At 39.3% G+C, this 23551-nt stretch overlaps 1 protein-coding gene across 4 annotated transcripts in view; it reads right to left on the bottom strand.

Moving 5' to 3' along the window:
- Window positions 1-23551, bottom strand: part of side-IV (sidestep IV transmembrane protein) — a 562494-nt gene that overhangs the window by 219303 nt on the left and 319640 nt on the right. For all 4 annotated transcript variants that reach the window (XM_083119011.1, XM_083119014.1, XM_083119012.1 and 1 more), the window contains one exon: window positions 17819-17951. In XM_083119011.1, the coding sequence (XP_082975137.1) occupies window positions 17819-17951 (133 nt within the window). The remainder of the gene's footprint in view (window positions 1-17818; window positions 17952-23551) is intronic.

The following is a 23551-nucleotide window of genomic DNA, read 5'->3' as shown; positions in this document are numbered from 1 at the left end:
CGACGATATGGTGTACTTGCACCTCCTCAGAACTTCGGGCGTTCCTCTTGTCACTAGCGTCGGGTGTACGTGGTCACGCGTCGGTTCGGAATCTCTCTGGTGGCGGGCTTCGATTCGGCGTCGTTCTGGAAGCGTCGTTCTGGAGTCGTCCTTCAATCTCTCCCTCTGGCTTCGATCGGCGTCGTTCTGGAGTCGTCCTTCAATCTCTCTCTCTGGTGGCGGGCTTCGATCGGCGTCGTTCTGAAGACGTCCTTCGGGCTTTGGGCAGTGTTTGGCTTTGATGTCGTCTTTGGCGTTGGCTGACTGGCTTCATCGGAAGATGGCGATGCATCGTTGCGGGGTCAGGGAAGTCGACAGACTCCCTTCTCAATCTCCTTTAGCCGCCCATGATTATGTAGTTAACGCTTGGCAAAAAACAAATCACCGCGTAATCTTCACCAAAATAAGGCGCACACTGGTAACCCTCTATCTGCGATTCGCTCACGGTACGTAAGGAAACAAAGTCCACGGACACAAAACAATGATCACGTGAGAGTGTAGCGCGGAGATGCTCTCTCTGTGAAATCCGGGTAAAAACTGTGTCTGGAATCATAGTACTGCCTATATATAAGAGATTCGAATTCTTCCGTTGAAAATGACGCTCAAGTGGCTTGGCTTCTGTTTCAGAGGGATGGAAATGACCTCTCTCCATTGTCTTGAAACGCGGTCAAGTGCGCGTCGTCGATCCTTGCAGGCTTGAGCTCCAGCTGGTTTTCCTTGTCATCCGTGAACATGGGTTCGAACGCCTGCTGCGACTCAAGCCCGGTAGCGGCGAAAATAATCTTTCCTTATCTCCGCGTTGGTGCAAATATGTCCTGTTCTAAGCGGCGGCTGTCACTCAGGAAAGACTCGTCCCCAACTCCCGACGTCTGGCTCGGATACAAGTTTATTCACAAAATAAATCAAACCTCACACTTTCATGTTTGTGCATAAAATGAATCAATATATAAAAAATAATTTATATCGAACTGCGTTTCACATGTCACTAGATACCGTGACATGTGAATGTAGGGGAAAACATGGTTGCAGCTAGCAGCGATCTCCAACCACTCGCTTTCTCCCCATCTCAACCGTTATGCGCGTCCTTGCTCCACAGATTCCCGAGACAGGGTGTACACGGAGCGAAGACGGGCAGTTGCGCCGAGCCCACGTCACGTGCTGTCCAATTCGTACGTGGTAGAGTACTTTTTCCTCACGAACTCCAGAGTACTTCATCATATGAAGAAACAGAGCTTCTGTAGTATTGTATCAACTTCTGCAAGTACAGTTGTGTTTTCGAAACATATCATGAAACTCTCTTGTTCAAGAACGATTGAAAAGTATATTTTTTTGTTATTAATTTCCTCTAACAACCTAATTCCTTCAATATTTTGCCTTTAAGTCCACCATATGAACAAATAGACTAATCGGAACCGGATTAATTCATGCCCTACTATTTGTTACATTACTACTACATAGGACACCGGCTTGAAATATTGAAAAATTACCATCCCTTGAATTCGTCTACAAATTTTTGGTGACAGGAGATATTAGGATCCAGGTTTAACTACATTAAAATAAATCTGAGTAAGCTACTGATTAGTTGTACATTTTACGGATAGATGGCAGTCCATTCTGCATCACCAAGCTTCAGCTTGGAAGAAGAACACATAAGAGAAAGCAGTATGCCTGATTGTTGTTCTATTCCTGTGAAACATCCTATTTATTTATTAAAATGCTGTTCATGTGATCGCATCAATTATTCTGAATTGAAGTAATTATATTTGGCAAAGAGCATACACTTTTGAATATTAATTATTCAATAACTTGACATTAAGAGTTTTTACTTGGTGCAATCAGGTGCACCACCGAAAAAAATCAAGTTAACATTGTCATGTGGATAAGATCAATTGGCTCCTCAATGCACTTGCCCAGAGAGAAAAAAGGTGCTAAATTAATTTTACTTTTCGAGAATATCGAATTTCGTGTCACAGGCCCAGATATCCGTTTCTCATTTTGTAAAGAACAAGCCAAAAGATGAAATAATATATTCCTCTTTACACGCTATCTACTTCAACTCTCATTTCCTTTTTTCACCTTCGTAATATCGTCTCGAAATATAATCCCTCCTTCTTTTCGCTCACTCCTCGATCCCCGTTCTAACCCCCAGCCCCACTTTCCCCCTGGATCTTATTCGCGAGAGTGATTCTCTTTTGTACACTTCTCGAGTAGCTTATCCAGAGAGTTAGATGTACGGCGGATGGTAGGAAAACCGACCAGTTTGAATTGATTAACAGGAGACCTGCAGTACAGCCGGTTTCTCTTGATATAATTCTCTCTCTCACTCTCTCTCTCTCTCTGTATATATATATATATATATATATATATTTATTTCCATCTATCCCTCTCTCTATCGTTCTCTTTCCCTCTCTCTTTCTCTCCAATCCTGTTTCTTTGCCTATCTCCCTCTTCCCGCTTTTCCTCCCTCTCTCTCTTCTTCCCATCCTCTCCCCTCCCCCCTCTCTGAATATTCTCGCACCATCTGCGTTCCGTTCCGCTCTCAGTACGAGCATAGCAGACTGCGGATATGTAAGGTACAGGGGAAACAGGTGGGGAGGATGGGGTTTCAAAATGTAGACAGCAGAGCTCGCTCCTAGATGGTGTGGTATTCGCTCCTGTTGCAGTTTGAGCGGGAAACTTTATTAAGGTGAACCAGAAATATTTTAAAATCCCATAAAAAATGCTCGAGGAAAAAATACCATCCATATTTTAGCGGTTCCTGATTCGGAAAGTGGGTACGGAAACATTTCTAAAAATCCTAATAAAGATTTACTTCGTAGTACATAATGGGAACATGCATTTCCATTGCACTCTCATTTAACTGGTTTCAACACAACAAATATAATGTAAATAGAAAAAACATAGAACATACAATTGAAACGTTTTCTGCCTTGAGGACAAATTATATGCTCGTTATTGTTAATTATAATATTTTGCCGAATTGTGATGACGTCTAAATGAATTGATATACCTTAATTTTTACATCTTGTCGCAATTACGAAAGCTTTGTTGTATCTTTAAAAAAGAGAAATGAAGAACAGTGAAATAATCTTGTAAGTTCATGATATCTGTAGTATTGTCAAAAGTTATATTCAACGCGAGAATTGCATGTGTTAAAGATTAATATAATGTGTTGGAAAATGATAATTATAGTGACTTAAATTTATTACACTACAAATAACTGCGTTTGGCTGTGATGTGAAATATAATAATATTCCACATGTTTTCCCTTCATGTCTTTTGTAATTAGGAAAATAAAATCCCATGGCGTAGAGTAGACCACATAGACAATTCGCATTGCAATTTCGATTACTGAAATCAAGCTTTAATGGATATGCAGCCCATGTAGTTTTACTAGTTTTCTTGGAAAAGTGCAAACAATTACGTCAATGATATTGACTTTAAGCATAAAGTAACTAAATTAATATTTTAAAAAGGAAAGCGATAAAATATTTAGTACAAAATTTAATATAAAAATAATTTACGAATCATAAATTGTTTGTCTCTTGCGTAAGATATATGGAAAAACAAGAAGAGACCGAGTGAGAAATCAAACCATAAGAAATTGTTTTAGTGTTTCTTCATGACTAGAGAAAGCAGAACAGAACCAACGAAGATAGTTTGGTCGTGTGAAGAGAATGGCTGAAATGCACGTAGCAAAAGCGGTATACGAAGTGAAAATGCAGGGGACAAGACCAAGAGGAAGACCTGGAAAAGTGTAGGATGACGATGTAAAGAGAGCTGTGGAAGAAAAGAGCAAAGACTGGAAATAAGTGCAAGATCTAGGGCAGGACAGGGACAGACGTTGATCCTTCTGGAAAATCTATAGACCGCAAGGTACAAGAGGACAGATTAAGTAAGCTAAGTAAGTAATTTGTTTCTCAAATTTGTGTGCAATCCTTTCATTCTACGTTAATAATAATTAATTAAAATCAAATAATGTAGAGTATTATGTTAAACATGGCACAAAAATATCAAATTTTAATCTTGTGATCAAAATAGACACAAACCTTAAAGCATAAAGAGGGTAAGAATTAATCCGCTCAGCGTGTGAGGTAGAAACTTTTACAGGGAAGATTCCAACGATAAAGTATCAGGCGCGTAAACAAGACAGCAACGCATAAACATGAATATGGATCTGGATTTACATATCAACAACCAACATGGTTCAATGCGGTCGAAATCCATCATGGCCACCGTCCTTCATAGGTTAGCAAATCCTGTGGTCCTTCTTCACCAACCCTTGGCCTCGGCCCGTGTAATAACACCCCCATCGACCCGTTCCTGAGTAGCCTGCATTCCCACGCACAATACATCCCAGAGGTTATTGGACAATTCATTAGTTCCCGGGGACCCACATCAAACCAAACCACAACGCCGAACAGCCACAACCTCTATTAATTACACCCATTCCGCCTCAACACCCAAGATCTCCTCCAGGGGTTTCCCCACAATCGGTCTGATTCTTTCGTTCCTAGCGAAACCCAGGATTGAAGTCAAATTGGATTTATTTGACTGAATTTGAGATTGTCTCTAATTAAAAATTAAGGACTGCAAGGTCTCTCTCCCTCTACAGAAAAAGGAAATGCTATTGGTTGTCACTGCAAAGTTGGGTCTCTAGCTTCCAACAACTTCCAACTTTCCTTCATGAATATAAAACAGAAGGGTACCTCTGCGGTTCGCAAGAGTTCGGTCCAACTTTTTTTATACTTTGTTTCCAACCGGATTTCATGCTGTATTCTTCCTTGGCGTCGATTCCAAATGCATTGGATAAAAGGAAACTTTATGTTCAGGTACGCTAATCGAGACTGGACCTACAGTTTTATAATGGGACGCCAAGCACCAAATAAGGTCCGCTTCAGACGGAAGTATTTCCTTTAATATTTTTGCTAGCGTAAATGCTTCCAAAAATTGTATACGAAACTGTACTTTACACGGAAGCGTTTCATGTAACATCCCGGTTGGCTTGTGCGATTGCGTTGTATAATACGAGAGCCATTTTTTTTCAACCTCCGATGGACCATAAACATAAGACAAGTGTAAGTAACGAAATGAATTGATTACCAAAAGTTATGTACATACCTGGTTACTTTTCGTCATAATCGTCGTTAAGATACAGGCATTTGCCATATCGTGAGACAAGCTTTCCGATCCCGTCTGCGAAGAACGTTGCCGCCAGTGATGTGAGATGGGCCTGAACGTTGTTTTGAAGTTCCTCATTGGCGAAGAAGCTTTGGCCTCCTAGCCAGTTCTTCAATGCAGGGAAGAGATGAAAATCACTCGGCGTTAAGTCGGGGCTATACGCCGGGTGATCAAACACTTCCCATTTAAACTGCTCTAGAAGGTGTTGGGTTACAGCGCCTAGTGATTTTCATCTCTTCCCTGCATTGAAGAACTGGCCAAATGCCTGCATCTTACCGACGATTATGACGAAAAGGAAACAGGTATGTACATAACTTTTGGTAATAAATTCATTTTGTTACTTACACTTGTCTTACGTTTATGGTCCATCAGGTTGAAAAAATGGCCCTCGTATATACAGCACGGAAGGCACCGAATTACAGCATGTATGGTTGTATGTATTTAGGCAGCGCCATTGTTTTGTACCTAATACCTTTTTTGTAGGAAACGTTATTCCTCTCGGCTGAATAGTTATCGGCTTTCAAAAATGTGAAGTGACTCACACTACCGCCACTACATCTGCACTCGTGAACTAGAGCTCGCTCCTGATTGGTTATGCTACGGAAAATGCTACGGAAATAGAACCGATTCTATTCCTGAGAAATGCCACGAAATATGTCGTGGTTTCCGAACTGCCATAAGATTTTTCACTTTACACGATAACATTTTGGTCATGGCATAAATGTTAAGAAAAATGCTAAGGAAGATGCTGTCGTCTAAAGCGGACCTAAGTGTGACTACACTGAGAATCTGCCTCGATTTCAAGACGACAGCGTTACCCACTCAGCTATACCGTAGTTGAACAGTTTTAGCTTTTAGTTCTATCTTGGTATTCTAAAATAAATCCTGATGTGCTTTCTCTATGCTATGTATCATGAGAGCAAATGTTCCCTTAAAAATTTAAATATACGTACGTAAGTGTAATCAAAATAGTTTCGTATTCGTAAAACAAGTCAAAAATCTAGATTTAAAATATAGAATTCTTCATAAAATTCGATTTTGTACTAAGAGGTGCCTATGAAATAAACTCTATTTCATAACATTTGCATTTATGTAATATGTAAATAATATCTAAATAATATAATCTTCCTCACAAAAATTTCAATTTAAATTGAAACTTAGTATCTAATTACGCTCACAGAAACAAATAAGGGAACGTACTTTTTGTGGATTGTCAAAACTAAATAGCAGACTTGAAAACTGTCACTGGGATCATTTCCATGCAGGGAGTTGATATACAATAGCAGTGACTTTGTTATAACCTACCAAAGGGGCACATATTCTTAAGACAATTGACTGGAAGAAGAAATTGTTCAAGAAATCAGAGAAATCTTACAAAGATTCTTCAAGTAGACGTTGAATAAAGCCCTATTCTCTTTTCCATGTTTTTCTACTGCTCATTGTGCTGTGTAACCTCACGAGTGTGTGTGAAGAGAACTTTTAAGTTAACTTTGAAAGAGGAAACCTTACTCAAAGAATAAGTAAAGGAAGGATGGAGTTTTTTTTTGGGTGGGGAAGGAAGGAGGTAGTAGCTACGGTCTTTGTTACGCTTTCGACCCCTTTTCAAAGAGGTTGCTTTTCACTCTTCCCTTCTTTGTGTTTAAATAAAAGATTGAAGTAAGGAAACGAGCTCAATGGAATGGAGTTGGGAACTGGCTTCAACTCCCTTGCTGTGGAATCCAGCAGGGAATTAGGAGAGAAGTATTTCTTTTGCTTTGAGACTTGCAGATAATTATCAACTGGGAATTACCTGTACATAATCAAAATTAGGTTTACTCAGCAAAGTTACCACCGATATACTTCTCACAATTGAAAAAGGACGCATTCAAGTTTGTTTATTGAAATAGATGAAATTTGGTTTGAGAGTCGCTTTCTGCTACTTCTGGCTAATGTCGATGAGAGACTCAGAGAACGCCCATGCATAGGTAGGTACTAGAATCCAGAGAAATTTGTGGCGACATCAAAAGTTGATATCACTAAAGGCGCCCGGCATCCTAAAAGATGAAGTATAGAAAATGGTCTCTCTCTCTCTCTCTCTCTCTCTCTCTCTAGCATTCTTAAACCCGAAGGTTTATGGCTGCAGGAACACAATTCTTCCATCTGTCACTATCCTGGGCAAGATCAATCCATTATTTTTTCATCCATGCCGATTTTCTTTAGGTCCACCTCAACGTTATCCCTCCATCTTCGTCTTCGCTTTCCTAACACCTTCAGGTTTCCCAACAAGAATCCTGTAAACTCTTCTTTCCTCTCCCATTCGTGCCACATGGCCTGCACATCTAAGTAGATAACTATTTCATTACTAATACTGACCTTATGCTAATTCTATTCCAGATTCTATAACACTATATTTTTGACGCTCTTTAAGTTGAGCGGGAAGTTAAGTTGTAGATAGAGAAATTCAATTCAAAATTCAATAGACCTTTTGGGAAAGGTTTGTTTGCATGTTAAAGTCCACTTTATGCTCAGATAGGCTAAAGGGAACTGAATATGAAGTTAAAAGTTGGAACAGAACCACTGTGCAATGTGCATCAAGCGGAATTTGAAATCAGAACCCTTTGATTACAAGCCAGTTATGTTGTTCGTATAGAAATGGATAAAGAAGTTGCAGGAAAGTAGAGAAAATAAATTAGCTATGGATTGTTGCAACTCAGTTCTGTTGGTGACGGAAGATTTAGATAAAACGAAAAATATAAATATAGATGTTCCACGTTATATTTCTTATGGACGAGTTACATTACCAGGTGCATTTCATCTGTTATTTGCTATGGAAACCTACAGTTCAAAGTGGAAAGAAGATCACTGAAATTGCACTGACATAAATACACTCATTATGAAATCAAGCCATGAATGCACGCAATTATGAGAGGTTCGCCTTCAACCTACCAGTTTATTTTTTTGTTTACACTGTTTATGCAAAATATCTTTCATTAAGCCTTTTGATCGTCATTACTTGTAATTGAACCTTGTAATTTTATCGCTGTTGTTGATCTACTGGCGGAAAACAAAAGGGATGATAAACAATATAATTAGCCATCTCAGATTCTACAGTTTTAAAGCGATTAAAGTAACTTTCCAACTCTTCCGAAACAACGTAATTAGGATGAAACGTGTGCTGGATTGAAAACGTAAAACAATTTTGAAACAATAACCCAATAATTACAGAAAAGAGACCCAGAAGAAATATCTTCCGCAAATCAACCGATTGAAGAGTTTTTCTGCAGCTTCTTTAAAGTCCACCTTCTTGGAATGTGTTCAGTTGTTACATACAAATTCAATACAACACCTAAGATATCTAACTGCTCCGGCACCTACAGCTCTCATTTTACGGCAATTACCGTGGTGAAAATTTATTGACCTGCCACAACATCCTTCACCCTCTTCTCAACCAAACAAAGCATTACATTTGTTTTAACTCTAAATCTGGATTTTGTGTTTTTAAAGTACGTAAATCCTGTCACACAATAGCCCTTTGACGGTCAACGCATGTCAATCAGCATTTTGTTGATCTCATTGCCGTTGACTGGCATTCTGGACCACTACTTCATCATGACGTAAGTTGGAATAGAGCCCAAAATTAGATAAACGCCCCCAAAATGAACATTGAAATATATTGTGCGAATTTGACACTTTTTAGTGAATTATAATTTTATTTTGGCTTCGAGATCTACGTTATTATTATAACAAGTGTTTACTTACGTGACATTTGATCCAATAACGCTGTAAAACATTTTGCAATATATATTAAGTTGTAATTTTGGAAATTGGCTACACTTTGTAATCAAGTAAGAGCTTGATTTGGTACAGTTTCGGGGAGAATAAAAAAAGAACCATCTCAATCAACAATCAAAATTCCAAACGAGTAAGTAAGTAATATCGTTGAATCTGATATTTCTTTGCAAGGCTTGTGATTTGAGGTTCATTTCCCAACAACTTCTGCAATTTTCGGGTATTCAACTTCTGTCTAATAAACCCTGGACAGATCGTTCTAATGGTTACAATTCATTATACGTCATTGGATGGGCAATGCACAAAGAAGATTTTTACAAAGAATACATTTTGATCAACGTTAGATGTAGTCCCTTTATGAGGAAGATTGCTATTGGTTAAGAATATATCATAAATATAAGATAAAGAAGAGATGCTGCAGTTGTCCAGTCGGTTGGGTGTCCGACTGCCACGTCACCCATGGTGGGTGATTTCAGGTGAGAATTTTTCCAACGATGTATCTGCATAAAATGGCTCTGTGGTTCACCCAGCTCAATATATGCGTACAGATGCAGATGGCCGGAGCGTGGTCTTGATCACACCGCCTCGATTGGCCGAGAAATTGAATGACTTGGATTGGATTGGGATGATCTGGTTATTTTATGTTGCCTTTGCGAGACTTGTGGCTAATCGCGACGAATGGAAATGTGTGGAGCACATTCTATTAGATGAGTGATAACGTTAGTTCCAAATGTCTTCATCGGATTATTGTCCCCTACGTCTACTTCTTAATCTCCCATCGCATAAGCGATATTGAAGACATTTCTTTCTCTCTGCGTGAATATATGTGTATGTGTGTGTGTGTGTGTGAAGAAAGACCGAAAATTGTGGCGTACTAAAAACGAATTTCAAGTAGGGATAAAATGGAACCACAGCACCAGGGATAGGTCGAATAAGGTCAAAGCAAAATCAACGAAAGGCTGAATGGAACCCAAGACTTGACTCTCAGCTTTAATTCAAGTCGGATGTGAGCTTTCGACTGAAAATTAGCAGCCAATTTCGATAAGAACCACGGAGGACGCCGAGGTTGGTTCGTGACATCGGGCAATAACCCAGAACGCGAGGAATTTTATGCTGAGCAAGAAATCCGGTCCCTCAATAACAGGCCAATGTTTTTTTTCTCTACTTTTTTCCCGCCTCTTTCTCTCTCTCTCTCGCTCTATTATCTCCCTCTTCTCCTGTTCGTATGTGGTCTATATGTTCTCCCATGCGTCCAATTTATTTTTATGATCAGATACGTTTTCAATATCGCTGGAAAATATCACCAGGAAAAGGAGCCTTGACATGACACAGAACGTGACCGTTATCAGTTTGGAAGGACGAGGAATTGAGGTGGAAGGGGAGGTGGAGTTTTGGTGCCCCCAACCCCTTCAACTTTGGTTGCCGCCAGAAACCAAGAATTATGTTATCTTAAGAACTGTTTTGTGACTGTAAGCTATTCCCTTCCTCTCTCTCTCTTTCGTGCCTTCTGAAGTTTCCTTTTTTAATCCAGAGCTTGTTCACGTCTGCATGGAATTGCTTCACGTTCTTGCTCAGTTTTCCTGTTGGGGAAGATTTTGAAGACGAGGTACTGGTGAGAAAGGATGTTATCAAGAATCTTGGGTTTGATTCAGAGATGGGATCACATTTCAGTACTGGACAGTGCCCATTGCCACTCTTTCCTCATACGTTCCGAGCAAGTACCTCTCATCCCGTCTTCAGGCGAGTTATATTTTCTCACCTTATTTTCTCTATAGGGATTCAAATAAAAGGCATACGGCCTCCACGATGCCGTAGTACTAACCAACCAGGGTTTTATCATCCTGTGGAGGCACGTTGCACAGTAGTTCGGATTTGACTTTAAACTGTGGGCCCAGTTCCGATTAGCTCATCTCCCCCACTGGTAACGTTCTCACCTTGTAATCGAGGGGTCCCCGTGACGATCTCCAGTGGGGAAACATTGCACAGTGGAGGCCTTCCCGATAGTGTAGCGGTAACGTCGCCTTGTAAACAAGGAGCCCGGGTTCGATACCCGATGGAAGCACATTGCACAGTGGTTCGGATTCCACTTTAAACTGTAGATCCAAAAACTAAATATGCTGACCAAGGCAGTAATTAATTTTATTAAAAAACATAAGCTAACTAAACGTTAGTTTTTCATATCATGAAAACAAGGCTTAATGGTGTTATAACTGTAGATCCAGTCCCGATTAGCCTATCTGAGAATAAAGTGGGCTCCAAAGAATCACTGATTAGAGAACAATTCTAGGCCGTTCGGGGGTAAATTACTTAAGTAAGAAAACACAACTTTTACAGCAGACAGTTTAATATGTTAATAGTAATCATTACTGGCATGATGCGCATGAGGGATCATCATTGCTTACACATTCCTAATACAAAATTATACTGAAAATATTTTGTTAATTGATTAGTCCGACTTAAATAAAAACAACAGAAAATGGCAGTTTGTGACATATGTGCCTTTTCCCGAACATCCTAGAATTATTCAAAGCCCCTTAAAACTCAAATTATATAATAATAGTAATAATAATGAGAACAGACAACTCGGGGGGCCACATCGACTGTCAATCTCGCCACCAAAGTTTCCAGGTTCGATTCTCTGCCTGGACACTGGCGTTCATTTTAAGTGCGCATTCATCACTTTCATCCAATAACCAATCATCCTCATCGTCGCGATTAGCTAAAAGTGGCGGAAATAACAAAAATGAAAATAATAATGAAAGTGGCTGAATACTTTGCAATATATGCCCTGCTCTTCGATGGCAGGCTACCACAGGCAGATTGATTTTTCGTGACGTTTTCGAGTTACTCGACCTCTCGAACAACTAATTTCAGCTTTAGCAGAAGAATTCGCACACAATTTTAGTCACGATGACGGAACGCAAATTAATTCATTTATTTAGACAAATTGAAAGCCAATAAAATAAACAGGCCGAGCTTAATTAGATATGCTTTTCGCCTCGTCAACATCCAAAATGGGTTTTGTGATTGAAACGTGAAACTTTTATACACTGCTGTATGAAGTGGAGGAAAATTCATTAGATTCTGAATAGAGCGCTGAAAAGGTGAACCGGATAAAATGTTTCCCCCGCACAAAAACGCTGAAATAGGATATGTATATAAAAAAATGCAAATTTCATGCCATAAATTGGCATGAAATCAATCATTGGGAGAGCATTAACAATTGTGAAGCTCAAAGAGAAAGAGAGCTTTTGCGGAAATCGGTTCGGAAACTAGTATTCTATGATGAATGTAGAGAGAGTTAAGGCTGCAAAAAAAATTAACAACTTTACGGTGATGAAACCGTAAAATCTACTGACGGTTCACCATTAACTTAATTTTAAAGCATTTTAACAGTAAATAAGATAAGATTTAAATCGCTGAATCCAAGTTCTAAATAACAAATACCGTTGTGATTCAGCGATTTAAATCTTATCGTATTTACTTTCTACGGTGAATATATGTAGATACAATTTCTAATTTTAGGAGAGTCTCCGATGACGTAATGGTAAAGTATATGACGTATCTTTGATGTGAGGATATTTGACCTTGGTCTCAGGTCAAATTGCATATATCAGTCTAGTTCTCGGTCTCCAGTTTAGGTATATATATATATATATATATATATATATTGCTTGATTGATAGTTGTATTTTATGTTTACTTCGCCTCTTGTGCCACTTTTGGCTAATTTGCGAAGATGGTCACGAGTGATCATGTGGTGAAATTGATAAATGGGCACGCACAAATATTCATACCCAGACCGGGATTCGAATCCGGGACCCCTGGGGGTCGTAGCGTGAAGTGCTAACCCCTCCGCCACGCGACCGACCGTATATATATATTAGTAAAATCAAGATATGCAGCGTGTCAGGGCACAAACCTTCAAAGTGTAGAGAGCTTATTAAGACAATTAACGTTTATTTACAAATATTTTTTTTTTCCTGTTTTGATGTTTTGTTTCGACGTTACGGACATCCGAAAAAAAATTAATTTCCCTGAATATACGGAACCCGGTGGTACAAGTTCACGGTTGCCACTAATGAATTAAATTTGGAATTGCGGTAAGTATAATATATTACATATCCATAAACAGAAACACTATATATTCGCTTGGTATGTCCGACATAGATTCATCAAGTCTCTTTCCACCTCTCAGTGCCCTTAAAAATATACGAAAATACTAGACTCACTAATTAATTAAGTTTGTTGGTGGACCAGCATAATGTTAGCGTCGAAATAACAACAATGAACATCAGTTAAGTGATGAAATGTTGTTATTTACCGCAACCGAAAAATTGTGACATAGAAAACAAGAAACTAGAATGGAAACACATTTCCTTAAGTGGCTATGAGGGAAATTACAAATATTTTTGGAACAGCTGCACCCTAGTGGCATTCTTCAGAACTAAGAAAGAAAATATAGGGTGGCATTTAACCTTGCCATAGTATATAATCATTAAATGAATGAAGTGGAAGCAAAATATTCTGAAGCAATTACCGAGAATGGGGCGGTGCGGAATCGTCTATTAGAAAAAAAAATCCTTTAAGTCAAGCAAAGAAACGCAATCTAATTAAGATAACTGGTTTTCAATTACTTTTTAATTGATGAAACGAGAAAGAGATGCTTGAAAATACAAACTTGACTTCCTTTCTATTCTGGAAAGGAAATAAATTGAAGCCTGTCCAATGAACCGCCTACATAAAAATAACATTTGAAGTGCTTCTTGGGGGCAAGAATGAAAGTTGCTCAATTTACTGGAATTTGGAATAGATTTTTTAAAAAATATGCCCCATGCTGACATCCAGAATTCTGAATAATTAGATTCGTTTATAAATCTTTCTAGAAGGTCCAGATTGTTTTAATTATAGCAATGGATGCCAAGTTAGTATATGTCATCATTCAGTCTTTAAAAAATAAGTTAAAACGAATAAGATCTTTAGGATAATTCCTAACCTGATCTTATATTTCAGTGTCCAGGCGGGGTTCTTGAAAAAATGAAGGTGCTTTTGAAAACATTGCTTTTAAATTATAAAGCTGAGCGCCAAAATTTACAATATTAGACTACTAAGCCATATATACAGTGTAAGAATTGCCATTTTACAAAGCAGAAATTATAAAAATATGTATGCAGGATGGAGATGTTGATCCCAACACCATCATTAGTGTGGTCTAGATCAAGAATATGTGAAGCACTACCTCCACACTGTGATGAAAAGGAAAGAGAAGCCAAGATATGTCTTACTTACCTCAGGAACAGACATGGACTTTACAACAGATATTCAGTAATTATGCTTTCATATGCGTGTATAGGTAAATAAATAAATAATTCCTGGTTCTTGTATTAAAGAATTCATTTGGCTTTTGTTGTATTCCTGGTTTATGTATTTAATGTATGTATAGAGAATATTGTATATCTAACTAGCAATGCAAAGTTATTGCATATATTTCAAATCCCTTTCAATTTTGGAAGCATGACATGTCTCTTAATGATATTTTTAGCCCTATTACATATGTGATTAATTAGATATCAACCAATAATATCGCGTTCCTGTTCATTTATTGTACACTGCTCAATGATGCACATAAACATCCCTTATGCTCATGAAATAAGAAAGTTGTCAACACAAACCATACTCAAAACAGCTTTTCTTTCCCAAAAAACAAACTCAACAAAGATTTATTTCACTTACCCAAAACCAAATTCAAGCTTTTCCTCCCAGATATGTGCATCTAGGTAGCACAATTTTGCCAAAAACTATGTTCATTGGATCATTGTGGATATTCCGTTGGACAGCTCTTACTTAGTACACAATATATATACTATGTCAATCTTCTTGAAACATGAACACAGTTCTTTTTAATTATTAAATGTTAACTTTATATAGTGAGTCTCCAAAGAAGAAGAAGAAGAAGAAAAACAATCCTAACAATTAAGGAAAATGCTTTGAAACTTAACGCAGAGAGGCAAGATTTTGTGAAGGCAAAAAAAGGGACATTCTCATATCGGCGAGATAAAAGTCAGAGCATACGAAATAAATTTCCAATCCTTATTTCCATGAGAATTCTCTTCATCTTCACCTCACATCATCTTAAGGGAAAACCCCTTGACTTTGCAGAACTGCTTAAGACTTGAACCAACGACCGCTAAGATTAACCCTTTCGCCCTGTGTTACAGCGTAACATCAGGTTCCCTCCTAACGTTATATTGGAAAGAGAAAGCCGTTAAGAAAGAGAAGGGGGAGGGGGGATGAAAAGAAGAGCGAAGGTCGATATTGGCAACCAGAGGGCTCCACTGTAGATTTCTCCTGGATTGTGAAGTTAGAATAGAAGAGGTTAAGGGGGGGTGGGGGAGGGTTGAGAAGGATTAAAAAGGGCAGGAGGAATTGCAAAGTCCCTTTAGAGGCGCCAGTACATGGTCGTAATTTAGTTCAGTATCATCTTTCTCGCCGGAGAGGTTGCGGCGTCTAAGCGCTCATTATGCCAGTCCCCTGGTCGTTGGGAGATAGTTATTTACCTGCAAGCCACCTTGTGCAGGCGTCGGAGGAACGGCCGTGCGCCGTCTTTCAGGAGCAACCCCCGAAGAGATATTCATCACGCCGAAAAGGGCGCTGCAAAGAATGCCACCCCCTTTCCTCCAGACCCTTTTCATAACTCATAGGACGGTTTCAAAGATGTCTTCCTTCATTTTCCTCTTCTTTACGACTGCTTTACGCACGGGGAATTCGGCGAAAGGAAGGGGGGTTTCTTGGCATATTCCGTAAGCTCTGCTTCGGAGTAGAGTGCCTCCGCCAGGGATATTATAACCCTCTGTACTCATGCTGTAACGAAAAGTATGAATTTCTAATGGATCTCAATGATCTTTCTGAAAGCGCACTGTAAGAAGCATCTCAAGGATGAGGTAAGGCTTTTTTGGCAGCGAGGATGAAGTTGTTCTGGGTTGTTGGCCAGATGAGTCGAGAACTAACGTCACTCTCGTCTTTTGGGACAGAGGCGAGTTTCGGCTTATTAAGAGGCAACGTCACTAGAGCGAGTTCTACACGTCACTTTCGTCTTCAGGGATTGAGGTGAGATCAGAAGAAGAACTCGAGCTATCGAAAGTGAACTTCATTTTCTTGTTAAAAGACTGAAGTGAGTCATGGAGAAGGACAGATTATTGTTGCAGACGTCTCGTCTTCAGGGATTGAGGTGAGTTCATGAGAAGAACTAGAACTCTCTATAGTGAACTTTATTGTCTTGTTCAGAGATAGGTAAGTCATGGAGAATAACTCAAGACTATTGTCTCTGACGTCTCGTCTTGGCGGATTGAGGTGAGTTCATGAGAAGAACTAGAGCTATCTAAAGTGAACTTAACCTTCTTGTTCAGAGACAGGTGAATAATGAAGAAGAAGAACTCAAGAGTATTTTGCTGACGTCTCGTCTCATCTCCTGGGGCAGAGGTGAGTTCCGGGGAATAACTCAGCATATTGAGAGCTAACATCACCAAAGTGAGTTCCTGGGAAGTACTTAGATTATCCATTGTTGACGTCACTCTCGTTTTCAGGGATCGAGTTTAGTTCCGAAAAAGATCTCGTGCTATCGAGAATGAACTTCACTTTCTTGTTCATAGACTGACTGGTGTGAGTCATGAAGGAGAACTCAGAATATTTTTGCTAACGTCTCATCTTCTGAGGGAGGGGTGAGTTCCGGGGAATAACTCAGCCTATTTTGAGAACAAACGTCACTAAAGTGAGTTCCGGGATAGAACTTGCATTAACAATTTTTCAAGTCAGTATCGTCTGCAGGAATCGAGATGAGTTTAGGAGAAGAACTCGAAGCTATCGAAAAGTGAACTTCACTTTCTTCTTCAGAGACCGAGGTGTGTCATGAGGCAGAACTCAGACTATTGTCGATGACGTCTCGTCTTCTGGGGCAGAGGTGAGTTCCGAGGAATGACTCATTCTATTGAGAGCTAACGTCACGAAAGTGACTTATGAGGAAGAACCAAGATTATCGATTGTTGACGTCAGTCTCGTCTTCAGGGATCGAGGTGAGTTCCGGAAAAAAAAATCTCACGCTATCGAGAATGAACTTCACTTTCTTGTTCAGATACTGAAGTGAATCATGCTAGTGCTTGAACATTGCGCAGAGGAGATTTGCAAGAGGAATAAGTACTGTCTCAGGGCTTCAAAGAACATTAAACCCTTTCTTTCTGCATATTCTCTCACAACGCAATGGCAAAACAGGGGAACGAGATTGGTTTAGGCAGTGCTGGCCGTTCGGGACCAGTTTTAATTCTCCTGGAGGCATCCTGGTCGTTCTGCTCATCTGCCAAGCTGAACCGATGTGTGTCGAATGGAGCCGGTTACTCGCAATGGGTTATTTTCTATTTGATGTCCTTGAAATTAATTTGGGGATGCAGGTTTGTACTGTAACGTACCGTGTCGATAATTTGTAATGGGTTTCTTGTGTAAGTGACGTAGCCAGTTGCCCTTAACTTGTGTGTATGGTGCCGTCACTTTGACATGGTGCATCCTTTCAAAATCGACCATTATTTACCGGAATATCTGTACATCAGCATCTTATAGATAATAAGGGAAGACTTGCAAACTTATTTGAGAAATTTTAAGGAACACTAGAACACAAACATGCAACGTTTTCTATCTTTTAACTTAGTACTTCCTACCCTAAGAGTTCGTAAAGAAAATATTAAGAATACCAAAATGAACTCATGACCCACACCTGTGCAAGATTGTGCGTTCTTCGAATTCATAATTGTGCATGTGCAGTGCGTTGCTTCATACGCACTTACCTGAACAGAGGTTCCGCATCCGAGTCTTTGAACCAAAGCACCATGTACACACCGTCGTCTCGATGCGGTGGTGTTATGTCGCACGGAAGCGACACCCTTTGGTTCAAAACACCTCGCACTGCCACCACAGGAACTGGAAAGACAAGAGAAAAAAGTCTTGTAAAAGAAATGTACAATTGTTTCACACATGCTTACTTTAAACAAACCATGCAGGTTTATTCGCAATGATTTGACCATATTTAGCTGCTTGCTTTTCTTGTTCCTTAAGTTTTGTACCGTACTAGAGATGTCAGGACAGAATATATTTTCAATTGTGCTTCCTCCTGTTTACATTTTTAGTGACACGCAAGAGATAGTGAAATAAAAATTAGTAGTTGCATTCCGGTAACAAATAGTGTACTCAGCTAAACTGCTGCAAGGTATTTTCGAACTCTTTGTTACAAAAATCTAGAACTATTTGTATAGGATTCCGTTATTTAATAGAGAGAAGTTTAATTAACAAGGCGAATAAACGCATATAAAAACGAATCTTAGTACAATATTTAAAAGTAGTGTGTAATTTTACTAGTAACGTGTTTTAGTATAATATATTGTATTGTATTTTTTTAAATTTGTAATTCTTTTATTTCAATGTAAATTAATCTTCTTAGTATACACTTCTGTATTTTATTATGTAGTACACTTATTTAATTTTTTATTGTATATTGTGTATATGTCATTTATATATTGTATAAACTGCTGTAAAAAAAAAGTAAAGTGCTCCCCTGTGCTTAGCACCACGCCATGAAGGCGTATAGGGGGTGTGGGGGTAACGCCCCACACTTTCTTGATCCGGTCGTGAGTGGGGGTGATGTGATCAGCATCACGCCCCTGACCGCCTTTACCCCCCAGGGTTTCCCCCAGGTACCCATGTTATTCGACGCTGGGTGGGCGCCGGGGCCGCTTCCATCGTTAGAAAAGTTCCCGGATTTGAACCGGCCGGGGATCGAACCCGGGACCTTTAGCATGGTAGTCAGACGCGTTACCGACTGAGCCACCGCGGCCAACCATAAACTGCTGTATAAACATGATAACTACGGACTGAAGTAGTGTTTTTTTTAAGAGGCAACACTATTATGAGAGAAAATGTGCCTCGTTTGCACCGGCTGAAAAAAATCTCGCGGTCGTCCATGCCTGTAACAGTTCAAAAGAAAATGATTACTTATTAGTCAACGTTGTAGTAATTGAAAAAGTATTAAACTACCAATCTCGCAAATTTATCACAAAATGCTAAGAAAGGTAGTGAGGGAATACATAAAATATTGTTTCTGTTGTAATTGGAGATGAATGCACATAAACTGTACGTTATAGATATTAAGTCATTTACACATTCAGATAGAAATAGCTATAGTATTATATCTGGTCAAATCATTTGTGATAACCCTGTATGATAAATTTAGATGTTATTAGTATTTCGAACTAATAATGAAAGCAAAAAAAGTAATAGATAATTCAGAATATGTCATCGATACTTAATAATTTCAATTTTCATTCTATTTACTTCCAAAATCTATTATAATTATTCTATTTCTCTTCTACTAAATTTACATTTATTCCATTACTTTGTTGTTGTATTGTACCATATTCTTTTTGCATCCGGTGTACCTTGTTTTGGCTTGGAAGAAAAAAAGTTTTAATATTCTCTATATTTAGTTGTGTCACTCAAATTTTTTGTGCTTACACCGATTATGTTTGATATTTGCTTTTTAATTTGTCATGTAAAATTGTTCAGTTTACTTTTCCAATATAGTTTCGCTTAAATAACATGTTCTTTTGACAGTTCCTCGTTAGTTTATTGATATAACATGTCTCTTTTACTCTTATTTTCGATGGTACATTGAGTGAAGTAAATGCGAATATTCAGTCTCACTAATATGTTCATATTCTACAATTATAATGATATACGGTAGAGTTGTGTAAAATAAAAGTTTGAAAAAAGATACGTTCTTGATTCGTGAAACTGAGCTGGAGATGAACAGCGCAAAGGCAATGTAAAGTAGATGTTTCCGTCTAAGGATAAAAAGTACAAGTACCTTTGATGTGGAAGTAAAGTACATATCTTCTAGCTAGGCCGAAAAAATAAATATTTTCGCGGTTCCTTTGCCTTCATTCCGTTTCGTAGACCACAGAATATTAAATCCTGAGCTGGTTTAGTTTGGGGGCTATTTTGTTTCGGGGTTAACAAAACAGAATTGCAACTTTCTTGATTCTTGGAAAAGAGCCGCGTGGAGAAGATGATGGAAAGGCCAAAAAGACAAGAAACTCGTGGATATTTTAAGCTGAGGGTTGCTTTGGGGGAGTTTTCACATCGCAGGAGGAATAGCTGAAGCGTAAATATAGTGGAAGGAGATGCGCCTCATGATCAACAGCCCCCAGCCTTTTATTGAAAAGAGGGAGCGGTCGGCAACGAAAGGGGATTCCCCCCCCCCCCCTTGGAATCGCCTTCTCTGTGTGTGGTCTTTTCCACTCCAGGATGCCCCATACCGACACATCCTGAAATTTCATTTTATCCTTAAGGATTGGTTTAAAGGAGCACAGTTGTTGCTTTGAAGGAAGGTTCGTTCGTCTGCAATGGAATTTCCCTCCGGTTCACTTCCTGTAGTTGTTGATAGGGCTATATCTAACCTCAAGGAACTGTGATCTTTTTGATGTTCCGCCGTGAAAGCTAATCTTGACCTAATCTCTACTCTGATCTGTGCTCTTGTGAAGCTGTGCTTAGAACAGGATGTACCGTCTGGGAATTATTAAGAAAAAAAGTGCCTTAATTTAGCGCTGAAACGTTACAGTAGTCTTCAATATGTTGTTTCGTATTCTCGCCCCCCCCCCCCCGCCTCCTTTCTGTGGCTCTTTCTGTGGCTGCTCTCGGTTACATTAGCCTTCAGCATCTAGCTCTCACTTTGTGGAAGCTTGTAATCAAGGGGTCCCGGTTCCATACCTGGTGGAGATACGTAGTGGTTCGGTTCCCACCTTAAACTGTTGACCCAGTACACATGTGGACTTAAATACAAAAACTCAACTCAACTCAATTCTTTGTGGAGCCCAAACGTCCGTGCGGTGTGAGCTTCTCGCCTGCACACAGAACTTCAGAAGCGGATTAGATGAACAGAAGTTTTTCCACTCCACGAACGCGACAGTGAAGCCTCTTGCCTTGTTCACTCTTTCCTTTACGATTATCTTCTAACGGTGCAGTACCGCTGCTCGCTCTGCAGTCTACGCGTGTATAAGAGTGCGTTCTTCTACCAATACATCGGGTTTTACACGCCTGAGGTATATAATTAAGGGGTTCCAAGTTCGATCCCCGGTGAAGGTTCATAGTGGTTCGGATTTCACTTTAAATTGTAGGTGCAGTCCTAATTAGTATATCTGTGCATAAAGTGAACTTAAAAACAAAACTCACTCATATATAAATACAATTATTACAGTCCATGTGGTACAACTCTGTATTCTTGGGAGTCAAAACTGCAGACATATTCACAGTGGGTGTCCATGAAAATTAATAAGATCAGAGCATTAGCTGCGACAGTTGCCACAACTTGTCGAACCAGCTCTAATCAGGTTGCCTAAAGCAACGGGTAGGAATGCGATCGAGACGAGATTTGGCAGTGTCTCGGTCTCCTCTCGATTTATAAACATCCCTCTTGCTCTCGTAATCTCAAGGCAAAAGCAAGTCTCATTATCGTCTCGAGTCCAGAAATATATTAGACATAGCTAGTATAAAAACGTATTCAATGTGTCATCGCACAAAACTTAGCAGCATATAGAGGTCATTAAAGCAAACAACTGTTTCTTATAATTGTTTAGCGACATTTTTCCAAGCTACGGATCCTCGAAAAACTGGACTTTTATCCTGAATATATGCAACAACGTTGCACATGTTCACATTTGCTACTAAACAAATTACTTTCGTGTTACTGTAAACAATATATGTCAATTATCTGTAAATGTTCACGCAGAAGGAGACTGAAAGAATCAGACATTAAGTCCGGTCTCGTCTCGATTTTACTGAAGTCTGACTCTTTCCAGGATTCGTCTCGAAAAGACTCGAAGGGTCTAATCTCGCTCTCGCCTTGACTTTCACATGGTGTCAGGTTTGGATACGCCTTTGCTGCAATCTCATAGTCGTTGTTCTCCTACAACATCCTCTTGCTGAAAGATACCCTGCGTACGAGAGAAGTCTGTACAACATTGTCGTGTTGTTTTAGTTGTGTTATAATGCCGTGTCTTCCATCTTACATTGCTTCAATGTGAAGGCTAGTCCACATGATCATAGCTACATATATTCATAATGGAAGTATGTCTACAGGTCTCCACATGCACCTACGTCGAAATTTTTGGGTAACCAAGAATGAATGTGTGTAGCATAGTTCATACTTCCTCCCATGGTAGATTTATCATGTGTCCACACCCTGAGATCTTCTCAAGGTCGGTTATGGCAGTGGGGATCACCTGGTTATCGGATTTCCTCGCAGAATTCAAACTTTCCATGTTCAAATCGATGTGGCGTTTGCCCAGTCGAAAAGAGTATCTGGATTAATCAAGTTGATTCAATGTGAAAAGATAATTGTAAATCACAGACTGAGTGACAGTGGTAAGGGTTTGCATAGCTTACGTAAGTCCACTATTCGCGACTGAGTCTGTGGTGGGAGACAGAAATGTAATATCTAGAGAAATCGAACTGCGAAGTTACTGGCATGCTTCAATCACGAATATTATAACTAGGACAGGATAATTATGTACTATAATGCCATAACATATGTGTACGTATATATATGCATAAAAAATTAAAAATACGTACTAAAACTATGTAAAATAGTAAGAAATATGTAACATCAAAAATGTCATATTACAAGCATTTCCGTCCTGTTCTTTTTTAAACAAGCTTTTCAAGTCAGACACGCAAACAGAACATTTTAAATGCAATATACAACGTATAATTTTACATATTGGTGTTACTTTTCGGACAAATAATGCCAGTAACGTAAGGGACAAAAAATGTGTTTCGAATATGAAACTTCTCCTGTTATAGCGCAGCAGGGCTTAGTATTGACTCAACGATATTTCCCTTTCGCACGAAGTAATTGATGTATATTTAAATTTGCACAAATCTTCTGGTGTGTACTCAGTTCCCAAGCCGTCGGGTTATTGCCTCCACTTAAATAAAAGGCACTGATGATCCACTGAGATTAAATAGAAGTATTACACTTAGTGAAGAATACGGAACAAGTCATCAGCAAATAATATATTTAGTCCGAGCGTATGATTGTACAATTACTGTTTCAAGAGGTGCAGTTGTCCAGTCAGTAAAGCTTCTGACTGCCACGCGAAGACCCGAGTTCTATTCCCGGGGTGTGTGATTTCAGGAGCAATTGTTTCCGGGCTATCCTGCATGTATCGGCTCTGTGGTTCACCCAATCTATAATAATAAATACCTGGGGGACAACTCTGGGGGGTAAAGGCGAACGGAGCCTTGAAGGAGTGTTGCAATTTGCAGAGGCAACTTACTGTTTACACTAGGTCTCAACACCTTGTGACGAAGAAAGAAAATTATCGCCATTTGAATTCTATCTTCGCGCGAGGATGGCGCATCTTCCCATCAAACTGAAGAAGCTTAGCAATGCGGCAGATATTTGAAACAGCGGGCGTTGGTTTAATGTTGTTTAACAAATTACGAAACGGTAGGGAGGAGGAGGATGA

The sequence above is a fragment of the Lepisma saccharinum genome, chromosome 3 (assembly GCF_977018435.1).
Source record: "Lepisma saccharinum chromosome 3, izLepSacc3.1, whole genome shotgun sequence".
Taxonomy (NCBI): Eukaryota; Metazoa; Arthropoda; class Insecta; order Zygentoma; family Lepismatidae; genus Lepisma; species Lepisma saccharinum.
Note: the sequence above shows the minus strand (reverse complement) of the source record. Positions and strands in the feature narration are given on the sequence as shown.